Below are 27500 nucleotides of genomic sequence, written 5' to 3' on the forward strand. Positions count from 1 at the left end.
AGCGTTCCACAGGGATGCTGGCCCATGTCGACTTCAATTCTTTCCAAAGTTGTGTCAAGTTGGCTGGATGTCCTCTTGGGTGGTGGTCTTGATACACAGGAAACTGTTGAGCGTGAAAAACCCAGCAGCGTTGCAGTTCTTGACTCAAACCGGTGCGCCCTGGCACCTACTACCATACCCCCTTTCAAAGTCACCTACTACCTTACCCCCATTCAAAGGCACCCACTACCATACCCCCTTTCAAAGTCACCTACTACCTTACCCCCTTTCAAAGTCACCTACTACCTTACCCCCTTTTCAAAGTCACCTACTACCTTACCCCTTTCAAAGTCACCTACTACCTTACCCCCATTCAAAGTCACCTACTACCTTACCCCCTTTCAAAGGCACCCACTACCTTACCCCCTTTCAAAGTCACCTACTACCTTACCCCCATTCAAAGGCAACTACTACCTTACCCCCATTCAAAGGCACACACTACCTTACCCCCATTCAAAGGCACACACTACCTTACCCCCATTCAAAGGCATCTACTACCTTACCCCCTTTCAAAGTCACCTACTACCTTACCCCCATTCAAAGTCACCTACTACCTTACCCCCTTTCAAAGGCACCCACTACCTTACCCCCTTTCAAAGTCACCTACTACCTTACCCCCATTCAAAGTGATCTACTACCTTACCCCCATTCAAAGGCACCCACTACCTTACCCCCATTCAAAGGCACCCACTACCATACCCCCATTCAAAGGCACCCACTACCATACCCCCATTCAAAGGCACCCACTACCATACCCCCATTCAAAGGCACCCACTATCTTACCCCCATTCAAAGTCACCCACTACCTTACCCCCATTCAAAGTCACCCACTACCTTACCCCCATTCAAAGGCACCCACTACCATACCCCCATTCAAAGGCACCCACTACCATACCCCCATTCAAAGGCACCCACTACCTTACCCCCATTCAAAGGCACCCACTACCATACCCCCATTCAAAGGCACCCACTACCTTACCCCCATTCAAAGGCATCTACTACCTTACCCCCGTTCAAAGGCACCCACTACCTTACCCCCTTTCAAAGTCACCTACTACCTTACCCCCATTCAAAGGCAACTACTACCTTACCCCCATTCAAAGGCACACACTACCTTACCCCCATTCAAAGGCACACACTACCTTACCCCCATTCAAAGTCACCCACTACCTTACCCCCATTCAAAGTCACCCACTACCATACCCCCATTCAAAGGCACCCACTACCATACCCCCATTCAAAGGCACCCACTACCTTACCCCCATTCAAAGGCACCCACTACCATACCCCCATTCAAAGGCACCCACTACCTTACCCCCATTCAAAGGCATCTACTACCTTACCCCCTTTCAAAGTCACCTACTACCTTACCCCCATTCAAAGTGATCTACTACCTTACCCCCATTCAAAGGCACCCACTACCTTACCCCCATTCAAAGGCACCCACTACCATACCCCCATTCAAAGGCACCCACTACCATACCCCCATTCAAAGGCACCCACTACCATACCCCCATTCAAAGGCACCCACTATCTTACCCCCATTCAAAGGCACCCACTACCTTACCCCCATTCAAAGTCACCCACTACCTTACCCCCATTCAAAGGCACCCACTACCATACCCCCATTCAAAGGCACCCACTACCATACCCCCATTCAAAGGCACCCACTATCTTACCCCCATTCAAAGGCACTAACATCTGTTGTCTTGCCTGTTCAATTTATGAATGGGACACAATCCTTGTCTCATGGCTTAAAAATCCTTCTTCAACCTGTCTCCTCCTCTTCATCTAATCCTTCTTCAACCTGTCTCCTCCTCTTCATCTAATCCTTCATTAACCTGTCTCCTCTTCATCTAATCCTTATTTAACCTGTCTCCTCCTCTTCATCTAATCCTTATTTAACCTGTCTCCTCCTCTTCATCTAATCCTTATTTAACCTGTCTCCTCCTCTTCATCTAATCCTTATTTAACCTGTCTCCTCCTCATCATCTAATCCTTCATTAACCTGTCTCCTCTTCATCTAATCCTTATTTAACCTGTCTCCTCCTCTTCATCTAATCCTTATTTAACCTGTCTCCTCCTCTTCATCTAATCCTTATTTAACCTGTCTCCTCCTCTTCATCTAATCCTTCATTAACCTGTCTCCTCCTCTTCATCTAATCCTTCATTAACCTGTCTCCTCCTCTTCATCTAATCACTCCTTAACCTGTCTCCTCCTCTTCATCTAATCACTCCTTAAACTGTCTCCTCTTCATCTAATCACTCCTTAAACTGTCTCCTCCTCTTCATCTAATCACTCCTTAACCTGTCTCCTCCTCTTCATCTACACTGATTGAAATGGATTAAACAGGTGAGATCAATAAGGGATCATTCACCTGGATTCACCTGGTCAGTCTGTGTCAGTGTTTTGTACATTCAGTGTATAACTGTCATACAAACTCATCTCCTCTGATCCCATTGTAGATGACAATGTGTTTTCAGTCATCTTACCTGTTAAAATTATAGCCACTCTGTGCCAATCAATGAATCAATCAGTAGACAGTAGGATGGATCTACTGCTCTAGTGGTCTCCCTAACTCTCTCCTGGTCTCCTGGTCTGGTCTCTCCACCAGGTGAAGAAACATGTTCGTAGCTTCCACTCTGAGAAGATCTTTCAGTGCTCAGACTGTGACAAGGCGTTCTGCAGACCTGACAAGCTACGGCTCCACATGCTGCGGCATAGCGACCGCAAGGACTTCCTCTGCTCCACCTGTGGAAAGCAGTTTAAGGTGAGATGTGTGTATGTGTGTGTGTGACAGACAGACAGACAGACAGACGAAAGAAAAATGCCAATAACTGTAGAACCAAGAGCTTTCCTGACTTTCTGACCTTTCCAGGTAAAACTCCTGACCCTAAAGTATAGTATGTCAGACCACCTGACCTGACTAGTACAGTGACTCGTCTGAGTGTAAAGAGCTTGCTCTGCAGACGGTTGTGTGTGTTTCAGTCTTGTCAGTCTCTCACCCTCTCTTCTCCTCTCTCTCGCTCTCTCTCTCTCACCCTCTCTTCTCCTCTCTCTCTCTCTTTCTCTCTCTCTCTCTCTCTCTCTCTCTCTCTCTCTCACCCTCTCTTCTCCTCTCTCCTCTCTCTCGCCCTCTCTCACCCTCTCTTCTCCTCTCTCTCTCTCTCGCTCTCTCTCACCCTCTTTCTCCTCTCTCTCTCTTGCTCTCTCTCACCCTCTCTTCTCCTCTCTCTCGCTCTCTCTCACCCTCTTCTCTCTCTCTCGCTCTCTCTCACCCTCTTCTCTCTCTCTCTCCCTCACCTCCTCTCTCCCCATCTCCTTTCATCCCTCTCTCTCTCTCTCTCTCTCTCTCTCTCTCCCTCACCTCTCCTCTCCCCATCTCCTCTCATCCCTCTCTCCCCTCCTCTCCTCTCCCCCCCACTCCTCCCTCCCCTTCAGCGTAAGGATAAACTGAGAGAGCACATGCAGCGGATGCACAACCCAGAGCGCGAGGCTAAGAAGGCAGACCGTATCCATCGCTCCAAGGCCCTGAAGCAGAAGGTTCCCACCACAGACCTGGAGAGCTTCATGTTTAAATGTCGCATGTGTATGATGGGTTTTAGACGCAGAGGTATGCTGGTGAGTAGTGACACTGACCTCCTAGATTACACACACACCGTTCTGGGAGCTTGTGTGGTCTACCACTTCACAGCTAAGCCGTTGTTGCTCCTAGACTTTCCCATTTCCTAATAACAGCACTTACAGTTGACCGGGGCAGAACGTTTACAAACTGACTTGTTGGAAAGGTGGCATCCTATGACTGTGCCATGTTGAAAGTCACTGAGCTCTTCAGTAAAGCCATTTTCACTGCCGATGTTTGTCTATGGAGATTGCATGGCTGTGAGCTCAATTTTATACACCTGTCAGCAACGCTTGTGGCTGAAACAGCCTAATCCACTCATTTGAAGGGGTGTCTACATACTTTTGCATATATAGTGGATGTGTGTGGATGTGTGTGTGTGGTGTGTGTGTGTGTGTGTGTGTGTGTGTGTGTGTGTGTGTGTGTGTGTGTGTGTGTGTGTATATATATACATTGTGTGCAAATGAGGTAAGATAAGAGAGGTAAGGCAATAAATAGGCCATGGTGGCGAAGTAATTACAATATAGCAATTAAACACTGGAATGGTAGATGTGCAGAAGATGAATGTGCAGGTAGAGATACTGGGGTGCAAAGGAGCAAGATAAATAAATGAATACAATATGGGGATGAGGTAGTTGGATGGGCTGTTTACAGATGGGCTATGTACAGGTGCAGTGATCTGTGAGCTGCTCTGACAGCTGGTGCTTAAAGTTAGAGAAGGAGATATGAGTCTCCAGCTTCAGAGATTTTTGCAATTCGTTCCAGTCATTGGCAGCAGAGAACTGGAAGGAAAGGCGGCCAAGGAGGAACTGGCTTTGGGGATGACCAGTGAGATATACCTGCTGGAGCGCGTGCTACAGGTGGGTGTTGCTATGGTGACCAGTGAGATATACCTGCTGGAGCGCGTGCTACGGGTGGGTGCTGCTATGGTGACTAGTGAGGTGAAATAAGGCGTGACTTTACCTAGCAGGGTCTTGGAGATGACCTGGAACCAGTGGGTTTGGTGATGAATATGAAGCGAGGGCGAGAGAGTACAGGTCACAATGGTGGGTAGTACAGTGCCTTGCGAAAGTATTCGGCCCCCTTGAACTTTGCGACCTTTTGCCACATTTCAGGCTTCAAACATAAAGATATAAAACTGTTTTTTTTTGTGAAGAATCAACAACAAGTGGGACACAATCATGAAGTGGAACGACATTTATTGGATATTTCAAACTTTTTAACAAATCAAAAACTGAAAAATTGGGCGTTTGAAATATCCAATAAATGTCGTTCCACTTCATGTTGTGTCCCACTTGTTGTTGATTCTTCACAAAAAAATACATACAGTTTTATATCTTTATGTTACCCTGTGGAACCCTGTGGAACCCTGTGGCACCCCCATAGAGACTGCCAGAGGCCGGACAGCAGATCCTCCAATTTGACACACTGAACTCTATCTAGAGAAGTAGTTGGTGAACCAGGAGAGGCAATCATTTGACAAACCAAGGCTGTTGAGCCTGCACTGGTCGAGTCTGCCGATAAGAATGTGGTGGTTGACAGAGTCGAAAGCCCTGGCCAGGTCGATGAATACGGCTGCACAGTACGGTCTCTTATCGATGGCAGTTATGATATCGTTTATGACCTTGAGCGTGGTTGAGGTGGACCCATAACCAGCTCTGAAACCAGATTGCATAGCGGAGAAGGTACGGTGGGATTCGAAATGGTCAGTGATCTGTTTGTTGACTTGGCTTTTCGAAGACCTTAGATAGGCAGGGCAGGATGGATATAGGTCTGTAGCAGTTTGGGTCTAGAGTGTCTCCCCCTTTGAAGAGGGGGATGTCCGCGACTGCTTTCCAATCTTTGGGGATCTTAGGGGTTGCAACAATTTCGGCAGATCATTTTAGAAAGAGAGGGTCCAGATTGTCTAGCCCGGCTGATTTGTAGGGATCCAGATTTTGCAGCTCTTTCAGAACATCAGCTATCTGTATTTGGGTGAAGGAGAAATAGGGAGGCTTGGGCGAGTTGCTGTGGGGGGTGCAGGGCTGTTGACCGGGGTAGGGGTAGCAAGGTGAAAAGCATGGCCAGCCGTAGAAAAATGCTTATTGAAATTCTCAATTATGGTGGATTTATCGGTGGTGACCGTGTTACCTATCCTCAGTGCAGTGGGCAGCTGGGAGGAGGTGTTCTTATTCTCCATGGACTTTACAGTGTCCCAGAACTTTTTGGAGTTGGAGCTACAGGAAGCAAATTTCTGCTTGAAAAAGCTAGCCTTGGCTTTTCTAATTGTCCGTGTATATTGGTTCCTAACTTTCCTAATCAAGTTCATAATTTTAAAAGGCTAATTGATCATTAGAAAACCCTTTTTTTTAAAATCATAGCTGAAAACTGTTGTCCTGATTAAAGAAGCAATAAAACTGGCCTTGTTTTTGCTCCGTTCATCTTTCCATTGATCCTGACTAGTCTCCCAGTCCGCTGAAAAACATGATGCCGCCACCACCGTCAGTTAAGAACAAATTCTTATTTTCAATGAACAGTGGGTTAACTACCTTGTTCAGGGGCAGAATGACAGATTTTTACCTTGTCAGCTTGGGGATTCAATCTTGTGACTTTTCGGTTACTAGTCCAATGCTCTAACCATTAGGCTACCTGCTTCATCATGCTTCACCGTTGGGATGGTGCCAGGTTTCCTCCAGATGTGACGGTTGGCATTCAGGCCAAAGAATTCAATGTTGGTTTCACCAGAGAATCTTGTTTCTCATGGCGGGCTGTCGTGCCTTTTACTGAGGAGTAGCTTCTGTCTGGCCACTCTACCATAAAGGCCTGATTGGTGGAGTGCTGCAGAGAGGGTTGTCCTTCTGGAAGGTTCTCCCATCTCCACATAGGAACTCTGGAGCTCTGTCAGAGTGACCATCGGGTTCTTGGTCACCTCCCTGACCAAGGCCTTTCTCCCCGGATTGCTCAGTTTGGCGGTCAGCTCTAGGAAGAGTCTTGGTGGTTCAAAACTTCTTCCATTTAAGAATCATGGCCAATGTGTTCTTGGGGACCTTCAATGCTGCAGACATTTTTTGGTACCCTTCCCCATATCTGTGCCTCGTCTCAATCCTGTCTCTGTGCTCTACGGACAATTTCTTCGACCTCATGGCTTGGTTTTTGCTCTGACATGGTGGGACCTTATATAGACAGGTGTATTTCTTTCCAAATCATGTCCAATCAATTGAATTTACCACAGGTGGACTCCAATCAAGTTGTAGAAACATATCAAGGATGATCAATGGAAACAGGATTCACCTGAGCTCAATTTCGAGTCTCATAGCAAAGGGTATGAATACTTACAGTATGTAAATAAGGTATTTCAGTTTTTTTTATTTTTAATACATTTGCAAACATGTCTAAAAAACTGTTTTCACTTTTGTTATTGGTGAAACCAAGATTGAGGTATGTCAGTTATTCCCTTGTTGAGGTCAGATTGAGGTTAGTCAGTTATTCCCTTGTTGAGGTCAGATTGAGGTTAGTCAGTTATTCCCTTGTTGAGGTCAGATTGAGGTATGTCAGTTAGTCCCTTGTTGAGGTCAGATTGAGGTTAGTCAGTTATTCCCTTGTTGAGGTCAGATTGAGGTTAGTCAGTTATTCCCTTGTTGAGGTCAGATTGAGGTTAGTCAGTTATTCCCTTGTTGAGGTCAGATTGAGGTTAGTCAGTTATTCCCTTGTTGAGGTCAGATTGAGGTTAGTCAGTTATTCCCTTGTTGAGGTCAGATTGAGGTTAGTCAGTTATTCCCTTGTTGAGGTCAGATTGAGGTATGTCAGTTAGTCCCTTGTTGAGGTCAGATTGAGGTATGTCAGTTAGTCCCTTGTTGAGGTCAGATTGAGGTATATCAGTTAGTCCCTTGTTGAGGTCAGATTGAGGTTAGTCAGTTATTCCCTTGTTGAGGTCAGATTGAGGTTAGTCAGTTATTCCCTTATATGAGGTCAGATTGAGGTTAGTCAGTTATTCCCTTGTTGAGGTCAGATTGAGGTTAGTCAGTTATTCCCTTGTTGAGGTCAGATTGAGGTTAGTCAGTTATTCCCTTATATGAGGTCAGATTGAGGTTAGTCAGTTATTCCCTTGTTGAGGTCAGATTGAGGTTAGTCAATTATTCCCTTGTTGAGGTCAGATTGAGGTTAGTCAGTTAGTCCCTTGTTGAGGTCAGATTGAGGTATGTCAGTTAGTCCCTTGTTGAGGTCAGATTGAGGTATGTCAGTTAGTCCCTTGTTGAGGTCAGATTGAGGTATATCAGTTAGTCCCTTGTTGAGGTCAGATTGAGGTTAGTCAGTTAGTCCCTTGTTGAGGTCAGATTGAGGTATATCAGTTAGTCCCTTGTTGAGGTCAGATTGAGGTTAGTCAGTTATTCCCTTGTTGAGGTCAGATTGAGGTTAGTCAGTTATTCCCTTGTTGAGGTCAGATTGAGGTTAGTCAGTTAGTCCCTTGTTGAGGTCAGATTGAGGTATGGCAGTTAGTCCCTTGTTGAGGTCAGATTGAGGTATGTCAGTTAGTCCCTTGTTGAGGTCAGATTGAGGTATGTCAGTTAGTCCCTTGTTGAGGTCAGATTGAGGTTAGTCAGTTATTCCCTTGTTGAGGTCAGATTGAGGTATGTCAGTTAGTCCCTTGTTGAGGTCAGATTGAGGTATGTCAGTTAGTCCCTTGTTGAGGTCAGATTGAGGTTAGTCAGTTATTCCCTTGTTGAGGTCAGATTGAGGTTAGTCAGTTATTCCCTTGTTGAGGTCAGATTGAGGTTAGTCAATTATTCCCTTGTTGAGGTCAGATTGAGGTTAGTCAGTTAGTCCCTTGTTGAGGTCAGATTGAGGTATGTCAGTTAGTCCCTTGTTGAGGTCAGATTGAGGTATGTCAGTTAGTCCCTTGTTGAGGTCAGATTGAGGTATATCAGTTAGTCCCTTGTTGAGGTCAGATTGAGGTTAGTCAGTTAGTCCCTTGTTGAGGTCAGATTGAGGTATGTCAGTTAGTCCCTTGTTGAGGTCAGATTGAGGTATGTCAGTTAGTCCCTTGTTGAGGTCAGATTGAGGTATGTCAGTTATTCCCTTGTTGAGGTCAGATTGAGGTATGTCAGTTATTCCCTTGTTGAGGTCAGATTGAGGTTAGTCAGTTATTCCCTTGTTGAGGTCAGATTGAGGTTAGTCAGTTAGTCCCTTGTTGAGGTCAGATTGAGGTATGTCAGTTAGTCCCTTGTTGAGGTCAGATTGAGGTTAGTCAGTTAGTCCCTTGTTGAGGTCAGATTGAGGTATGTCAGTTATTCCCTTGTTGAGGTCAGATTGAGGTATGTCAGTTATTCCCTTGTTGAGGTCAGATTGAGGTTAGTCAGTTATTCCCTTGTTGAGGTCAGATTGAGGTTAGTCAATTATTCCCTTGTTGAGGTCAGATTGAGGTATGTCAGTTAGTCCCTTGTAGAATAAGGCTGTAATGTAACCAAATGTGTGAAAGTCAAGGGGTCTGAATACTTTAGAATGCACTGTATTAAAGTAGTCAAATAAAACTTTTAATAAAAAAAAAATGTACCTTTTATTTAACGATTCAAGTCAGTTAAAGAACCATTTCTTATTTACAATGACAGCCTAGGAACAGTGGGTTAACTGGCCTAGGAACAGTGGGTTAACTGGTCTGGGAACAGTGGGTTAACTGGTCTGGGAACAGTGGGTTACCTGGTCTGGGAACAGTGGGTTACCTGGTCTGGGAACAGTGGGTTACCTGGTCTGGGAACAGTGGGTTACCTGGTCTGGGAACAGTGGGTTAGCTGGTCTGGGAACAGTGGGTTAACTGCCTGTTCAGGGGCAGAACGACAGATTTTTACCTTGTCAGCTCGGGGGATTCGATCTAGCAACCTGTTGGTTACTGGCCCAAACGCTCTAACCACTAGGCTACCCTGCCGCCTCTACACTCTAACCACTAGGGTACCTGCCGCCCCTACACTCTAACCACTAGGCTACCTGCCGCCTCTACACTCTAACCACTAGTCTACCTGCCGCCTCTACACTCTAACCACTAGGCTACCTGCCGCCTCTACACTCTAACCACTAGGCCACCCTGCCGCCTCTACACTCTAACCACTAGGGTACCTGCATCCTTTACACTCTAACCACTAGGCTACCCTGCCACCTCTACACTCTAACCACTAGGCTACCTGCCTCCTCTACACTCTAACCACTAGGCTACCTCCCTCCTCTACACTCTAACCACTAGGCTACCTGCCGCCTCTACACCACTCTAACCACTAGGCTACCTGCCACCTCTCCACTCTAACCACTAGGCTACCTGCCGTCTCTACACTCTAACCACTAGGCTACCTGCCGCCTCTACACTCTAACCACTAGGCTACCTGCCGCCTCTACACTCTAACCACTAGGCTACCTGCCGCCCATACAAAAATGTTTTGTTTTTGGTCCCATATTCATAGCACGCATTGACAACATCCAGCATATGACTCTAACAACTTGTTGGATGCATTTGCTGTTTGTTTTGGTTGTGTTTCAGATTATTTTGTGTCCAATAGTAATGAATGGTAAATAATGTATTGTGTCATTTTGGAGTCACTTTTATTGTAAATCAGAATAGAATAAGTTTGTAAAGAAAATATGGTTGCTACCATGATTACAGACAATTCATAACCAATCGTGAATAATGATGAATGAGAAAGTTACAGATGCACAAATATTATACCCCCAAGACATGCTAACCTCTCACCATTACAATAACAGGGGAGGTTAGCATTTTATATCATACCCCCCAAGACATGCTAACCTCTCACCATTACAATAACAGGGGAGATTAGCATTTTATATCATACCCCCCGAGACATGCTAACCTCTCACCATTACAATAACAGGGAGGTTAGCATTTTATATCATACCCCCAAGACATGCTAACCTCCTCTCACCATTACAATAACAGGGGAGGTTAGCATTTTATATCATACCCCCAAGACATGCTAACCTCTCACCATTACAATAACAGGGAGGTTAGCATTTTATATCATACCCCCTAAAACATGCTAACCTCTCACCATTACAATAACAGGGGAGGTTAGCATTTTATATCTTAGCCCCTAAAACATGCTAACCTCTCACCATTACAATAACAGGTGAGGTTAGCATTTTATATCATACCCCCAAGACATGCTAACCTCTAACCATTACAATAACAGGTGAGGTTAGCATTTTGGAGGGGTATGATATTTATTTATCTTAGCCCTAAAACATGCTAACCTCTCACCATTACAATAACAGGGGAGGTTAGCATTTTATATCATACCCCCTAAAACATGCTAACCTCTCACCATTACAATAACAGGGGAGGTTAGCATTTTATATCATACCCCCAAAACATGCTAACCTCTCACCATTACAATAACAGGGGAGGTTAGCATTTTATATCATACCCCCAAGACATGCTAACCTCTCACCATTACAATAACAGGAGAGGTTAGCATATTATATCATAACCCCCAAGACATGCTAACCTCTCACCATTACAATAACAGGGGAGGTTAGCATATTATATCATAGCCCTAAAACATGCTAACCTCTCACCATTACAATAACAGGGGAGTTTAGCATTTTATATCATAACCCCCAAGACATGCTAACCTCTCACCATTACAATAACAGGGGAGGTTAGCATTTTATATCATACCCCCAAGACATGCTAACCTCTCACCATTACAATAACAGGGGAGGTTAGCATTTTATATCATACCCCCTAAGACATGCTAACCTCTCACCATTACAATAACAGGGGAGGTTAGCATTTTATATCATACCCCCAAGACATGCTAACCTCTCACCATTACAATAACAGGGGAGGTTAGCATATTATATCATAGCCCTAAAACATGCTAACCTCTCACCATTACAATAACAGGGGAGGTTAGCATTTTATATCATAGCCCTAAAACATGCTAACCTCTCACCATTACAATAACAGGGGAGGTTAGCATTTTATATCATACCCCCTAAAACATGCTAACCTCTCACCATTACAATAACAGGGGAGTTTAGCATTTTATATCATACCCCAAGACATGCTAACCTCTCACCATTACAATAACAGGGAGTTTAGCATTTTATATCATACCCCCAAGACATGCTAACCTCTCACCATTACAATAACAGGGGAGGTTAGCATTTTATATCATACCCCCTAAAACATGCTAACCTCTCACCATTACAATAACAGGGGAGGTTAGCATTTTATATCATAGCCCTAAAACATGCTAACCTCTCACCATTACAATAACAGGGGAGGTTAGCATTTTATATCATAGCCCTAAAACATGCTAACCTCTCACCATTACAATAACAGGGGAGGTTAGCATTTTATATCATAGCCCTAAAACATGCTAACCTCTCACCATTACAATAACAGGGGAGGTTAGCATTTTATATCATACCCCCTAAAACATGCTAACCTCTCACCATTACAATAACAGGGGAGGTTAGCATTAAATATCATAGCCCCTAAAACATGCTAACCTCTCACCATTACAATAACAGGTGAGGTTAGCATTTTATATCATACCCCCAAGACATGCTAACCTCTAACCATTACAATAACAGGTGAGGTTAGCATTTTATATCATAACCCCAAGACATGCTAACCTCTCACCATTACAATAACAGGGGAGGTTATCATTTTATATCATACCCCCAAGACATGCTAACCTCTCACCATTACAATAACTGGGGAGGTTAGCATTTTATATCATACCCCCAAGACATGCTAACCTCTCACCATTACAATAACAGGGGAGGTTAGCATTTTATATCATAACCCCAAGACATGCTAACCTCTCACCATTACAATAACAGGGAGGTTAGCATTTTATATCATACCCCCAAGACATGCTAACCTCTCACCATTACAATAACAGGGAGGTTAGCATTTTATATCATAACCCCAAGACATGCTAACCTCTCACCATTACAATAACAGGGAGGTTAGCATTTTATATCATACCCCAAGACATGCTAACCTCTCACCATTACAATAACAGGGAGGTTAGCATTTTATATCATACCCCCAAGACATGCTAACCTCTCACCATTACAATAACAGGGGAGGTTAGCATTTTATATCATACCCCCAAGACATGCTAACCTCTCACCATTACAATAACAGGGAGGTTAGCATTTTATATCATACCCCCAAGACATGCTAACCTCTCACCATTACAATAACAGGGAGGTTAGCATTTTATATCATACCCCCAAGACATGCTAACCTCTCACCATTACAATAACAGGAGAGGTTAGCATTTTATATCATACCCCCAAGACATGCTAACCTCCCCTGTTATTCTAATGGTATTTAAGCGTCTTAACTTTTTCAGAAATGATTTATTTTTTTTTATTTTTTTTAAATGCTTCACTCTGCCAATAATTGAGGTGTATGTCGGTCTGTGTGTTTTATACTGACTCCCTCTCTCTATCCTAGGTGAACCATCTATCTAAGCGGCACCCTGAGATGAGGTGTATGTCGGTCTGTGTGTTTTATACTGACTCCCTCTCTCTATCCTAGGTGAACCATCTATCTAAGCAGCACCCTGAGATGAGGTGTATGTCGGTCTGTGTGTTTTATACTGACTCCCTCTCTCTATCCTAGGTGAACCATCTATCTAAGCAGCACCCTGAGATGAGGTGTATGTCGGTCTGTGTGTTTTATACTGACTCCCTCTCTCTATCCTAGGTGAACCATCTATCTAAGCAGCACCCTGAGATGAGGTGTATGTCGGTCTGTGTGTTTTATACTGACTCCCTCTCTCTATCCTAGATGAACCATCTATCTAAGCAGCACCCTGAGATGAGGTGTATGTCGGTCTGTGTGTTTTATACTGACTCCCTCTCTCTATCCTAGGTGAACCATCTATCTAAGCAGCACCCTGAGATGAGGTGTATGTCGGTCTGTGTGTTTTATACTGACTCCCTCTCTCTATCCTAGGTGAACCATCTATCTAAGCAGCACCCTGAGATGAGGTGTATGTCGGTCTGTGTGTTTTATACTGACTCCCTCTCTCTATCCTAGGTGAACCATCTATCTAAGCAGCACCCTGAGATGAGGTGTATGTCGGTCTGTGTGTTTTATACTGACTCCCTCTCTATCCTAGGTGAACCATCTATCTAAGCGGCACCCTGAGATGAGGTGTATGTCGGTCTGTGTGTTTTATACTGACTCCCTCTCTCTATCCTAGGTGAACCATCTATCTAAGCGGCACCCTGAGATGAGGTGTATGTCGGTCTGTGTGTTTTATACTGACTCCCTCTCTCTATCCTAGATGAACCATCTATCTAAGCAGCACCCTGAGATGAGGTGTATGTCGGTCTGTGTGTTTTATACTGACTCCCTCTCTCTATCCTAGATGAACCATCTATCTAAGCAGCACCCTGAGATGAGGTGTATGTCGGTCTGTGTGTTTTATACTGACTCCCTCTCTCTATCCTAGATGAACCATCTATCTAAGCAGCACCCTGAGATGAGGTGTATGTCGGTCTGTGTGTTTTATACTGACTCCCTCTCTCTATCCTAGGTGAACCATCTATCTAAGCAGCACCCTGAGATGAGGTGTATGTCGGTCTGTGTGTTTTATACTGACTCCCTCTCTCTATCCTAGATGAACCATCTATCTAAGCAGCACCCTGAGATGAGGTGTATGTCGGTCTGTGTGTTTTATACTGACTCCCTCTCTCTATCCTAGGTGAACCATCTATCTAAGCGGCACCCTGAGATGAGGTGTATGTCGGTCTGTGTGTTTTATACTGACTCCCTCTCTCTATCCTAGATGAACCATCTATCTAAGCAGCACCCTGAGATGAGGTGTATGTCGGTCTGTGTGTTTTATACTGACTCCCTCTCTCTATCCTAGGTGAACCATCTATCTAAGCAGCACCCTGAGATGAGGTGTATGTCGGTCTGTGTGTTTTATACTGACTCCCTCTCTCTATCCTAGGTGAACCATCTATCTAAGCGGCACCCTGAGATGAGGTGTATGTCGGTCTGTGTGTTTTATACTGACTCCCTCTCTCTATCCTAGGTGAACCATCTATCTAAGCAGCACCCTGAGATGAGGTGTATGTCGGTCTGTGTGTTTTATACTGACTCCCTCTCTCTATCCTAGATGAACCATCTATCTAAGCAGCACCCTGAGATGAGGTGTATGTCGGTCTGTGTGTTTTATACTGACTCCCTCTCTCTATCCTAGGTGAACCATCTATCTAAGCAGCACCCTGAGATGAGGTGTATGTCGGTCTGTGTGTTTTATACTGACTCCCTCTCTCTATCCTAGGTGAACCATCTATCTAAGCGGCACCCTGAGATGAGGTGTATGTCGGTCTGTGTGTTTTATACTGACTCCCTCTCTATCCTAGGTGAACCATCTATCTAAGCAGCACCCTGAGATGAGGTGTATGTCGGTCTGTGTGTTTTATACTGACTCCCTCTCTCTATCCTAGGTGAACCATCTATCTAAGCAGCACCCTGAGATGAGGTGTATGTCGGTCTGTGTGTTTTATACTGACTCCCTCTCTCTATCCTAGGTGAACCATCTATCTAAGCAGCACCCTGAGATGAGGTGTATGTCGGTCTGTGTGTTTTATACTGACTCCCTCTCTCTATCCTAGGTGAACCATCTATCTAAGCAGCACCCTGAGATGAGGTGTATGTCGGTCTGTGTGTTTTATACTGACTCCCTCTCTCTATCCTAGGTGAACCATCTATCTAAGCAGCACCCTGAGATGAGGTGTATGTCGGTCTGTGTGTTTTATACTGACTCCCTCTCTCTATCCTAGGTGAACCATCTATCTAAGCGGCACCCTGAGATGAGGTGTATGTCGGTCTGTGTGTTTTATACTGACTCCCTCTCTCTATCCTAGGTGAACCATCTATCTAAGCGGCACCCTGAGATGAGGTGTATGTCGGTCTGTGTGTTTTATACTGACTCCCTCTCTCTATCCTAGATGAACCATCTATCTAAGCAGCACCCTGAGATGAGGTGTATGTCGGTCTGTGTGTTTTATACTGACTCCCTCTCTCTATCCTAGATGAACCATCTATCTAAGCAGCACCCTGAGATGAGGTGTATGTCGGTCTGTGTGTTTTATACTGACTCCCTCTCTCTATCCTAGATGAACCATCTATCTAAGCAGCACCCTGAGATGAGGTGTATGTCGGTCTGTGTGTTTTATACTGACTCCCTCTCTCTATCCTAGGTGAACCATCTATCTAAGCAGCACCCTGAGATGAGGTGTATGTCGGTCTGTGTGTTTTATACTGACTCCCTCTCTCTATCCTAGATGAACCATCTATCTAAGCAGCACCCTGAGATGAGGTGTATGTCGGTCTGTGTGTTTTATACTGACTCCCTCTCTCTATCCTAGGTGAACCATCTATCTAAGCGGCACCCTGAGATGAGGTGTATGTCGGTCTGTGTGTTTTATACTGACTCCCTCTCTCTATCCTAGATGAACCATCTATCTAAGCAGCACCCTGAGATGAGGTGTATGTCGGTCTGTGTGTTTTATACTGACTCCCTCTCTCTATCCTAGGTGAACCATCTATCTAAGCAGCACCCTGAGATGAGGTGTATGTCGGTCTGTGTGTTTTATACTGACTCCCTCTCTCTATCCTAGGTGAACCATCTATCTAAGCGGCACCCTGAGATGAGGTGTATGTCGGTCTGTGTGTTTTATACTGACTCCCTCTCTCTATCCTAGGTGAACCATCTATCTAAGCGGCACCCTGAGATGAGGTGTATGTCGGTCTGTGTGTTTTATACTGACTCCCTCTCTCTATCCTAGATGAACCATCTATCTAAGCAGCACCCTGAGATGAGGTGTATGTCGGTCTGTGTGTTTTATACTGACTCCCTCTCTCTATCCTAGGTGAACCATCTATCTAAGCAGCACCCTGAGATGAGGTGTATGTCGGTCTGTGTGTTTTATACTGACTCCCTCTCTCTATCCTAGGTGAACCATCTATCTAAGCGGCACCCTGAGATGAGGTGTATGTCGGTCTGTGTGTTTTATACTGACTCCCTCTCTCTATCCTAGGTGAACCATCTATCTAAGCAGCACCCTGAGATGAGGTGTATGTCGGTCTGTGTGTTTTATACTGACTCCCTCTCTCTATCCTAGGTGAACCATCTATCTAAGCAGCACCCTGAGATGAGGTGTATGTCGGTCTGTGTGTTTTATACTGACTCCCTCTCTCTATCCTAGGTGAACCATCTATCTAAGCGGCACCCTGAGATGAGGTGTATGTCGGTCTGTGTGTTTTATACTGACTCCTCTCTCTATCCTAGATGAACCATCTATCTAAGCGGCACCCTGAGATGAGGTGTATGTCGGTCTGTGTGTTTTATACTGACTCCCTCTCTCTATCCTAGGTGAACCATCTATCTAAGCAGCACCCTGAGATGAGGTGTATGTCGGTCTGTGTGTTTTATACTGACTCCCTCTCTCTATCCTAGGTGAACCATCTATCTAAGCGGCACCCTGAGATGAGGATAGAGGAAGTTCCTGAGCTCACTCTTCCCATCATCAAACCCAACAGAGACTACTTCTGTCAGTACTGTGACAAGGTACAGATGTCTGAAACGGTTCTCTTTTTTAGTTAATGAAACAGGTTGCAATTTAATTAAATAATTTTTTGTTTGTGAAAACAGGTTGCGATTTAATTATATTATTTTTAGTTTATGAAACAGCATTGTTGATTTTTCTCAGGTAAAGCTTTGCCCTTTTCACTGTTTTCAGGTGTTTAAGATGCATCTTCCCAGGTCAAAACCCAAAACCACCTGAGAGACTAATGGGAGTTTTAAAGTTGGAGTATAAAGAACCACCGTGTCTATCTTCATAACACGCTAACATACACTGTAAATAACCCCTCCCCCAGGTGTATAAGTCGGCCAGTAAGCGCAAGGCCCACATCCTGAAGAACCACCCGGGGGCGGAACTACCCCCCAGCATCAGGAAGCTCCGCCCTGCCGTACCCGGGGAGCCCGACCCCATGCTGAGCACACACACCCAACTGACGGGAACGATCGCCACTGCTCCCGTCTGCTGCCCGCACTGTGCCAAGCAGTACAGTAGCAAGGTACCGTCTGTTATAACATAATAGTGTTGGGCAGGAACAAAAGCCTGCTCATTTTGGATCTTCTCAGTTGGAGACCAATCAGTGTGAATATTTTACTAGGGTCTGGGTGTCTTGTCCTGTAGAGATATAATGTCCATCTACTGGACTGACGAGGGATGTCTTGTCCTGTAGTGATATAATGTCCATCTACTGTCTTGTCCTGTAGTGATATAATGTCCATCTACTGTCTTGTCCTGTAGTGATATAATGTCCATCTACTGTCTTGTCCTGTAGTGATATAATGTCCATATACTGGACTGATGAGGGATGTCCTTGTGCTGGGTTGGATCGAAACCCAGCACTCTTGCTGAATTCTAGGCTATGTAGAACGTTTTCTCATGGACCTGACCCTTGCCCTGTGCCCCCCAGACTAAGATGGTACAGCACATCCGTAAGAAGCACCCTGAGTACGCCCAGCTAGCCAACACCATCCAGGCTCCCCTCACAACCGCCGTCATCTGCTCTGCCCCTGCTGTCATCACCACGGATGGGACCACTTCTGAGGCTGTCGTAGTGAGAACACACACACACACACACACACACACACACAATTATACACACACGCACACACACACACACGCCCATACACACAATTATACACACACGCACACACACACACAATTATACACACACGCCCATACACACAATTATACACACACGCACATACACACACGCACACACACAATTATACACACACGCACACACACAATTATACACACACACACACACACACAATTATACACACACACACACACACACACACAATTATACACACACGCACACACGCACGCACACACACAATTATACACACACACACACAATTATACACACAATTATACACACACACACACGTACTCACACAGACACTCACACACACGTGTACACACACACACACACACACAATTATACACACAATTATACACACAATTATACACACACACACACACACACAAATACAGAGATGATGATGGTGAAAAGATTTGAGATCTCCAATCAACCAATCAGTCACTAATTCTCTTCTTTCCCCAGACGACAGACCTGTTGACCCAGGCGATGACAGAGCTGTCCCAGACCCTGACCACAGACTACCGTACTGCTGCAGGGGATTACCAGAGGATCCAGTATATACCAGTCAGCCAATCAGGAGGAGGGATCAACCAGCCTCAACACATACAGTTACAGGTGGTCCAAGTTCAGGTAAGACCCTAACCCCTAGACCCTGACCCTGGACCCTAACCCCTAGACCCTAACCCCTAGATCCTAACCCCTGGACCCTAACCCCTGGACCCCTAACCCCTGGACCCCTAACCCCTAGACCACTAACCCCTAGACCCTAACCCCTAGAACCCTAACCCCTAACCCCTGGACCCTAACCCCTAGACCACTAACCCCTGACCCCTGGACCCTAACCCCTGGACCCTAGACCCTAACCCCTAGACACCTAGGCCCTAACCCCTGGACCCCTAGACCCTAACCCCTAGACCCTAACCCCTAGACCCTAACCCCTAGACCCCTAACCCCTGGACCCTAGACCCTAACCCCTGGACCCTAACCCCTGGACCCAAACCTCTAGACCCCTAACCCCTAGACCCTAACCCCTAGACCCTAACCCCTAGACCCTAACCCCTAGACCACTAACCCCTGGACCCCAACCCCTGGACCCTAACCCCTAGACCCTAACCCCTGGACCCTAACCCCTGGAGCCTAACCCCTAGACCCTAACCCCTAGAACCCTAACCCCTAACCCCTGGACCCTAACCCCTAGACCACTAACCCCTGACCCCTGGACCCTAACCCTGGACCCTAGACCCTAACCCCTGACCCTAACCCCTGGACCCTAACCCCTAGACCCCTAACCCCTGGACCCTAGACCCTAACCCCTGGACCCTAACCCCTAGACCCTAACCCCTAGACCCTAACCCCTAGACACCTAGGCCCTAACCCCTAGACCCCTAGACCCTAACCCCTAGACCCTAACCCCTGGACCCTAATCCCTAGACCCCAACCTCTAGACTCTAATCCCTGGACCCTAGACCCTGGACCCTAGACCCTAACCCCTAGACTCTAACCCCTAGACCCTAACCCCTGGACCCTAACCTCTAGACCCTAACCCCTAGACCCTAACCCCTAGACCACTAACCCCTGGACCCCAACCCCTGGACCCTAACCCCTAGACCCGAACCCCTAGACCCTAACCCCTAGACACCTAGGCCCTAACCCCTAGACCCCTAGACCCTAACCCCTAGACCCTAACCCCTGGACCCTAATCCCTAGACCCCAACCTCTAGACTCTAATCCCTGGACCCTAGACCCTGGACCCTAGACCCTAACCCCTAGACTCTAACCCCTAGACCCTAACCCCTGGACCCTAACCTCTAGACACTGACCCCTAACCCCTGGACCCTAACCCCTGGACCCAAACCCCTGGACCCAAACCCCTAGACCCAAACCCCTAGAACCTAACCCCTAGACCCTAATCCCTGGAGCCTAACCCCTGGAGCCTAACCCTAGACACTAACCCCTAGACCCCTAGACACTAACCCCTAGACCCTAACCCCTAGACCCTAACCCCTAGACCCCTAGACACTAACCCCTAGACCCTAACCCCTGGACCCTAACCCCTGGACCCTAACCCCTAGACCCTAACCCCTAGACCCTAACCCCTAGACCCTAACCCCTGGACCCTAACCCCTGGAGCCTAACCCCTGGAGCCTAGACCCTAACCCCTAGACCCTAACCCCTGGAGCCTAACCCCTAGACCCTAACCCCTGGACCCTAACCCCTAGACCCTAACCCCTAGACCCTAACCCTGAGCCTAACCCCTGGAGCCTAACCCCTAGACCCTAACCCCTGGACCCTAACCCCTGGACCCTAACCCCTGGACCCTAACCCCTAGACCCTAACCCCTAGACCCTAACCCCTAGACCCTAACCCCTAGACCCTAACCCCTTCAACCTGTAAAAACATGATGTACCTGATCTGTGTGTCTCTGGCTTCTTCTTCCTCCCTCAGGCGGGCTCTCCCCACTCCCAGCATTCCACCGTGGATGTTTCCCAGCTCCATGATCCCCATGGTTACAGCCAACACTCCATACAGGTGCAGCACATACAGGTGTCAGAGGCAGGACAGAACACGCAGGTAAACACTAGTCTCTTCACAGGGCTGCCTTAGCCGCTGTCATTTGTCAAGATAGAATAATACCTCCTTACTAGGGGATCTAACTCCTTACTAAGGGTTCTATAGTGGTTCTAACACCTTACTAGGGGTTCTATAGGGGTTCTAACGCCTTACTAGGGGTTCTATAGTGGTTCTAACACCTTACTAGGGGTTCTATAGGGGTTCTAACGCCTTACTAGGGGTTCTAACTCCTTACTAGGGGTTCTATAGGGGTTCTAACGCCTTACTAGGGGTTCTATAGTGGTTCTAACACCTTACTAGGGGTTCTATAGGGTTCTAACGCCTTACTAGGGGTTCTAACTCCTTACTAGGGGTTCTATAGGGTTCTAACGCCTTACTAGGGGTTCTATAGGGGTTCTAACACCTTACTAGGGGTTCTATAGGGGTTCTAACTCCTTACTAGGGGTTCTATAGGGTTCTAACACCTTACTAGGGGTTCTATAGGGGTTCTAACGCCTGGGGTTCTAACTCCTTACTAGGGGTTCTATAGGGGTTCTAACGCCTTACTAGGGGTTCTATAGTGGTTCTAACACCTTACTAGGGGTTCTATAGGGGTTCTAACGCCTTACTAGGGGTTCTATAGTGGTTCTAACACCTTACTAGGGGTTCTATAGGGGTTCTAACGCCTTACTAGGGGTTCTAACTCCTTACTAGGGGTTCTATAGGGGTTCTAACGCCTTACTAGGGGTTCTAACTCCTTACTAAATCAAATCAAATTTTAGTTGTCACATACACATGGTTAGCAGATGTTAATGCGAGTGTAGCGAAATGCTTGTGCTTCTAGTTCCGACAATGCAGTAATAACCAACCGCCTGTTGCCTACCCTCACCACCTGGGGGCGGCCCGTCAGGAAGTCCAGTACCCAGTTGCACAGGGCGGGGTCGAGACCCAGGGTCTCGAGCTTGATGACGAGCATGGAGGGTACTATGGTGTTGAATGCCGAGCTGTAGTCGATGAACAGCATTCTCACATAGGTATTCCTCTTGTCCAGATGGGTTAGGGCAGTGTGCAGTGTGGTTGAGATTGCATCGTCTGTGGACCTATTTGGGCGGTAAGCAAATTGGAGTGGGTCAAGGGTGTCAGGTAGGGTGGAGGTGATATGGTCCTTGACTAGTCTCTCAAAGCACTTCATGATGACGGATGTGAGTGCTACGGGGCGGTAGTCGTTTAGCTCAGTTACCTTAGCTTTCTTGGGAACAGGAACAATGGTGGCCCTCTTGAAGCATGTGGGAACAGCAGACTGGTATAGGGATTGGTTGAATATGTCCGTAAACACACCGGCCAGCAGGTCTGCGCATGCTCTGAGGGCGCGGCTGGGGATGCCGTCTGGGCCTGCAGCCTTGCGAGGGTTAACACGTTTAAATGTCTTACTCACTTCGGCTGCAGTGAAGGAGAGACCGCATGTTTTCGTTGCAGGCCGTGTCAGTGGCACTGTATTGTCCTCAAAGCGGGCAAAAAGTTATTTAGTCTGCCTGGGAGCAAGACATCCTGGTCCGTGACTGGGCTGGGTTTCTTCCTGTAGTCCGTGATTGACTGTAGACCCTGCCACATGCCTCTTGTGTCTGAGCCGTTGAATTGAGATTCTACTTTGTCTCTGTACTGGCGCTTAGCTTGTTTGATAGCCTTGCGGAGGGAATAGCTGCACTGTTTGTATTCAGTCATGTTACCAGACACCTTGCCCTGATTAAAAGCAGTGGTTCGCGCTTTCAGTTTCACACGAATGCTGCCATCAATCCACGGTTTCTGGTTAGGGAATGTTTTAATCGTTGCTATGGGAACGACATCTTCAACGCACGTTCTAATGAACTCGCACACCGAATCAGCGTATTCGTCAATGTTGTTGTCTGACGCAATACGAAACATCTCCCAGTCCACGTGATGGAAGCAGTCTTGGAGTGTGGAGTCAGCTTGGTCGGACCAGCGTTGGACAGACCTCAGCGTGGGAGCTTCTTGTTTTAGTTTCTGTCTGTAGGCAGGGATCAACAAAATGGAGTCGTGGTCAGCTTTTCCGAAAGGGGGCGGGGCGGGCCTTATATGCGTCGCGGAAGTTAGAGTAACAATGATCCAGGGTCTTTCCACCCCTGGTTGCGCAATCGATATGCTGATAAAATTTAGGGAGTCTTGTTTTCAGATTAGCCTTGTTAAAATCCCCAGCTACAATGAATGCAGCCTCCGGATAAATTGTTTCCAGTTTGCAGAGAGTTAAATAAAGTTCGTTCAGAGCCATCGATGTGTCTGCTTGGGGGGATATATACGGCTGTGATTATAATCGAAGAGAATTCTCTTGGTAGATAATGCGGTCTACATTTGATTGTGAGGAATTCTAAATCAGGTGAACAGAAGGATTTGAGTTCCTGTATGTTTCTTTCATCACACCATGTCACGTTAGTCATAAGGCATACGCCCCCGCCCCTCTTCTTACCAGAAAGATGTTCGTTTCTGTCGGCGCGATGCGTGGAGAAACCCGCTGGCTGCACCTCTTCGGATAGCGTCTCTCCGGTTAGCCATGTTTCTGTGAAGCAGAGAACGTTGCAGTCTCTGATGTCCCTCTGGAATGCTACCCTTGCTCGGATTTCATCAACCTTGTTGTCAAGAGACTGGACATTGGCGAGAAGAATGCTAGGGAGTGGTGCACGATGTGCCCGTCTCCGGAGTCTGACCAGAAGACCGCTTCGTTTCCCTCTTTTTCTGAGTCGTTTTTTTGGGTCGCTGCATGTAATCCACTCCGTTACACTGGTTGTAAGGCAGAACACAGGATCCGCATCGCGAAAAACATATTCTTGGTCGTACTGATGGTGAGTTGACGCTGATCTTATATTCAGTAGTTCTTCTCGACTGTATGTAATGAAACCTAAGATGACCTGGGGTACTAGTGTAAGAAATAACACGTAAAAAAACAAAAAACTGCATAGTTTCCTAGGAACGCGAAGCGAGGCGGCCATCTCTGTCGGCGCCGGAAGTACATGTTAGAACCCCTATAGAACTCCTTACTAGGGGTTCTAACTCCTTACTAGGGGTTCTATAGGGGTTCTAATTCCTTACTAGGGATACTAACTCCTTACTAGGGGTTCTAACTCCTTACTAGGGATACTAACTCCTTACTAGGGATACTAACTCCTTACTAGGGATACTAACTCCTTACTAGGGATACTAACTCCTTACTAGGGATACTAACTCCTTACTAGGGGTTCTAACTCCTTACTAGGGGTTCTAACTCCTTACTAGGGGTTCTAACTCCTTACTAGGGGTTCTAACTCCTTACTAGGGGTTCTAACTCCTTACAGTACTCTGAACCTGTGCTATGTTTTAAAGCAAATACTGAATTTACATTTGACATTTTGGTCATTCAGCAGATGCTCTTATCCAGAGCTACATAGTGCATTCAACATGGTCTGTATCAATCCAACAATCAACTAATCGTCCTCTGTTGTTCCTGCAGGGTCAGCCTCTAAGCCCTTCCTCCCAGGTGACCCAGGAGTTAAGCCCTGCCCAGCTGACCCCTGTGACCCTGGCACAGAGTCACGCCCTCCAGACGTCATCCAATCAGCAGGGCTCTGTGCAGCACGCCTACATCCCCGGCAACTGGAACTACCGAGGATACCGTGAGTACCACTGCCTGGATTGGGCTGGGCTCTGCATGCACCAGGCTTTTAAAACATACGATATACAGGGCCTTCGGAAAGTATTCAGACCCCTTGACTTTTTCCACATTTTGATACGTTACAGCCTTGTTCTAAAATGTGTTCAAACTTTTTTCCCCCCTCATCAATCTATACACACTACCCCATAATGACATCACAATACCCCATAATGACATCACAATACCCCATAATGACATCACAATACCCCATAATGACATCACAATACCCCATAATGACATCACAATACTTTTCCCCCCTCATAATGACATCACAATACCCCATAATGACATCACAATACCCCATAATGACATCACAATACCCCCATAATGACATCACAATACCCCCATAATGACATCACAATACCCCATAATGACATCACAATACCCCATAATGACAAAGCAAAAACAGGTTAAGGGCTTTTTGCAAATGTATATTTAAAAAACCCTGAAATATCACATTTACAGAAGTATTCAGACCCTTTACTCGGTACATTGTTGAAGCTTGGCACACCTGTATTTGGGGAGCTTCTCCCATTCTTCTCTGCAGATGCTCTCAAGCTCTGTCAGGTTGGATTGGGAGCGTCGCTGCACAGTTATTTTCAGGTCTCTCCACCGATGTTAGATCTGGGTTCAAGTCCAGGCTCTGGCTGGGTCACTCAAGGACATTCAGAGACTTGTCCCGAAGCCACTCCTGCCTTGTCTTGGCTGTGTGCTTAGGGTTGTTGTCCTGTTGGAAGGTGATCCATACCAGGCAGTGACGCAACAAGTCAGGATGCTCTCGATGGTGCAGCTGTAGAACCTTTTGAGGATCTGAGGACCCATGCCAAATCTTTTCAGTTTCCTGGGGGTAGATTTTGTTGTGCCCTCTTCACCACTGTTTTGGTGTGCTTGGACCATGTTAGTTTGTTGATGATGTGGACACCAAGGAAATTAAAGCTCTCAACCTGTTCCACTGCAGCCCCATCGACGAGAATGGAGGCGTGGCTCGGCCCTCTTTTTCCTGTAGTCCACAATCATCTCCTTTGTCTTGGTCACGTTGAGGGAGAGGTTGTTGTCCTGGCACCACACGGCAGGTCTGTGACCTCCCTATAGGCTGTCTCGTTGTTGTCGGTGATCAGGCCTACCACTGTTGTGTCATCGGCAAACTTGATGATGGTGTTGGAGTCGTGCCTGGCCATGCAGTTGTGGGTGAACAGGGAGTACAGGAGGGGACTGAGCACGCACCCTTGAGGGGCCCCTGTGTTGAGGATCAGCGTGGCGGATGTGTTGTTACCTACCCTTATTACCTGGGGGGGGGGTTCAGGAAGTCCAGTATCCAGTTGTAGAGGGAGGTGTTTAGTCCCAGGGTCCTTAGCTTATTGATGAGCTTCGAGGGCACTATGGTGTTGAACGCTGAGCTGTAGTCATTGAACAGCATTCTCACGTAGGTGTTCCTATTGTCCAGGTGGGAAAGGGCAGTGTGGAGTGCGATAGAGATTGCTTCATCTGTGGATCTGTTGGGTTGGTATGCAAATTGGAGTGGGTCTAGGGTTTCTGGGATGATGGTGTTGATGTGAGCCATGACCAGCCTTTCAAAGCACTTCCTGGCTATGGATGTGAGTTCTACGGGTCAGTAGTCGTTTAGGCAGGTTACCTTAGTGTTCTTGGGCACAGGGACTATGGTGGTCTGCTTAAAACATGTTGGTATTACAGACTCTGCCAGGGAGAGGTCGAAAATGTCAGTGAAGACACTTGCCAGTTGGTCAGCGCATGCTCTGAGTACACATCCTGGTAATTTGTCTGGCCCTGCGGCCAAGGATGATCAATGGAAACAGAATGCATCTGAGCTCAATGTTGAGTCCCATAGCAAAGGGTCTGAATACTGATGTAAATATAGTATCTGTTTATTTGTTATATATTTGCAAAAAGCCCTTAACCTGTTTTTGCTTTGTCATTATGGGGTATTGTGATGTCATTATGGGGTATTGTGATGTCATTATGGGGTATTGTGATGTCATTATGGGGTATTGTGATGTCATTATGGGGTATTGTGATGTCATTATGGGGGTATTGTGATGTCATTATGGGGTATTGTGATGTCATTATGGGGTATTGTGATGTCATTATGGGGTATTGTGATGTCATTATGGGGTATTGTGATGTCATTATGGGGTATTGTGATGTCATTATGGGGTATTGTGATGCCATTATGGGGTATTGTGATGCCATTATGGGGTATTGTGATGTCATTATGGGATATTGTGATGTCATTGTGGGGTATTGTGATGTCATTGTTTTAGAATAAGGGTATTGTGATGTCATTATGGGGTATTGTGATGCCATTATGGGGTATTGTGATGCCATTATGGGGCATCAGCAACACCTGGGCAGAGGAACACATATTGTGATGCCATTATGGGGTATTGTGATGTCATTATGGGGTATTGTGATGTCATTATGGGGTATTGTGATGTCATTGTGGGGTATTGTGATGTCATTATGGGGTATTGTGATGTCATTATGGGGTATTGTGTGTAGATTGAGGATTTGTATTTATTTAATTAGTTTTAGAATAAGGCTGTAACGTTACAAAATGTGGAAAAAGTCAAGGGGTCTGAATACTTTCCGAAGGCACTGGTAGTTACCTGATATGTAAAGTACCAGGTCTTTTAAGGTCTGGCATGCATCAGCAACACCTGGGCAGAGGAACACATCCTTCAGCTGTTTTTTCAATATAGTGTTCCTTTGCTCACACTCAGGGATTTAAGTGTTGGATTGGTTCAGGGTTAGAGGACGTTTACACAAGTTGAGCTCTAGGTACTGTCCTATCTTATTAAATCCAAGTTGAGCTGTAGGGAAAATCCAAGTTGAGCTGTAGGGACTGTCCTATCTT

At 46.3% G+C, this 27500-nt stretch overlaps 1 protein-coding gene across 4 annotated transcripts in view; it reads left to right on the plus strand.

Annotated features, from left to right (window-relative positions):
* Nucleotides 1-27500, plus strand: part of prdm10 (PR domain containing 10) — a 60523-nt gene that overhangs the window by 28344 nt on the left and 4679 nt on the right. For all 4 annotated transcript variants that reach the window (XM_042297767.1, XM_042297770.1, XM_042297768.1 and 1 more), the window contains exons 15-22: nucleotides 2655-2810; nucleotides 3482-3661; nucleotides 17150-17260; nucleotides 17572-17772; nucleotides 18181-18324; nucleotides 18841-19008; nucleotides 20824-20949; nucleotides 24428-24590. In XM_042297767.1, the coding sequence (XP_042153701.1) occupies nucleotides 2655-2810; nucleotides 3482-3661; nucleotides 17150-17260; nucleotides 17572-17772; nucleotides 18181-18324; nucleotides 18841-19008; nucleotides 20824-20949; nucleotides 24428-24590 (1249 nt within the window). The remainder of the gene's footprint in view (nucleotides 1-2654; nucleotides 2811-3481; nucleotides 3662-17149; nucleotides 17261-17571; nucleotides 17773-18180; nucleotides 18325-18840; nucleotides 19009-20823; nucleotides 20950-24427; nucleotides 24591-27500) is intronic.

The sequence above is a fragment of the Oncorhynchus tshawytscha genome, linkage group LG14 (assembly GCF_018296145.1).
Source record: "Oncorhynchus tshawytscha isolate Ot180627B linkage group LG14, Otsh_v2.0, whole genome shotgun sequence".
NCBI classification, from domain to species: domain Eukaryota; kingdom Metazoa; phylum Chordata; class Actinopteri; order Salmoniformes; family Salmonidae; genus Oncorhynchus; species Oncorhynchus tshawytscha.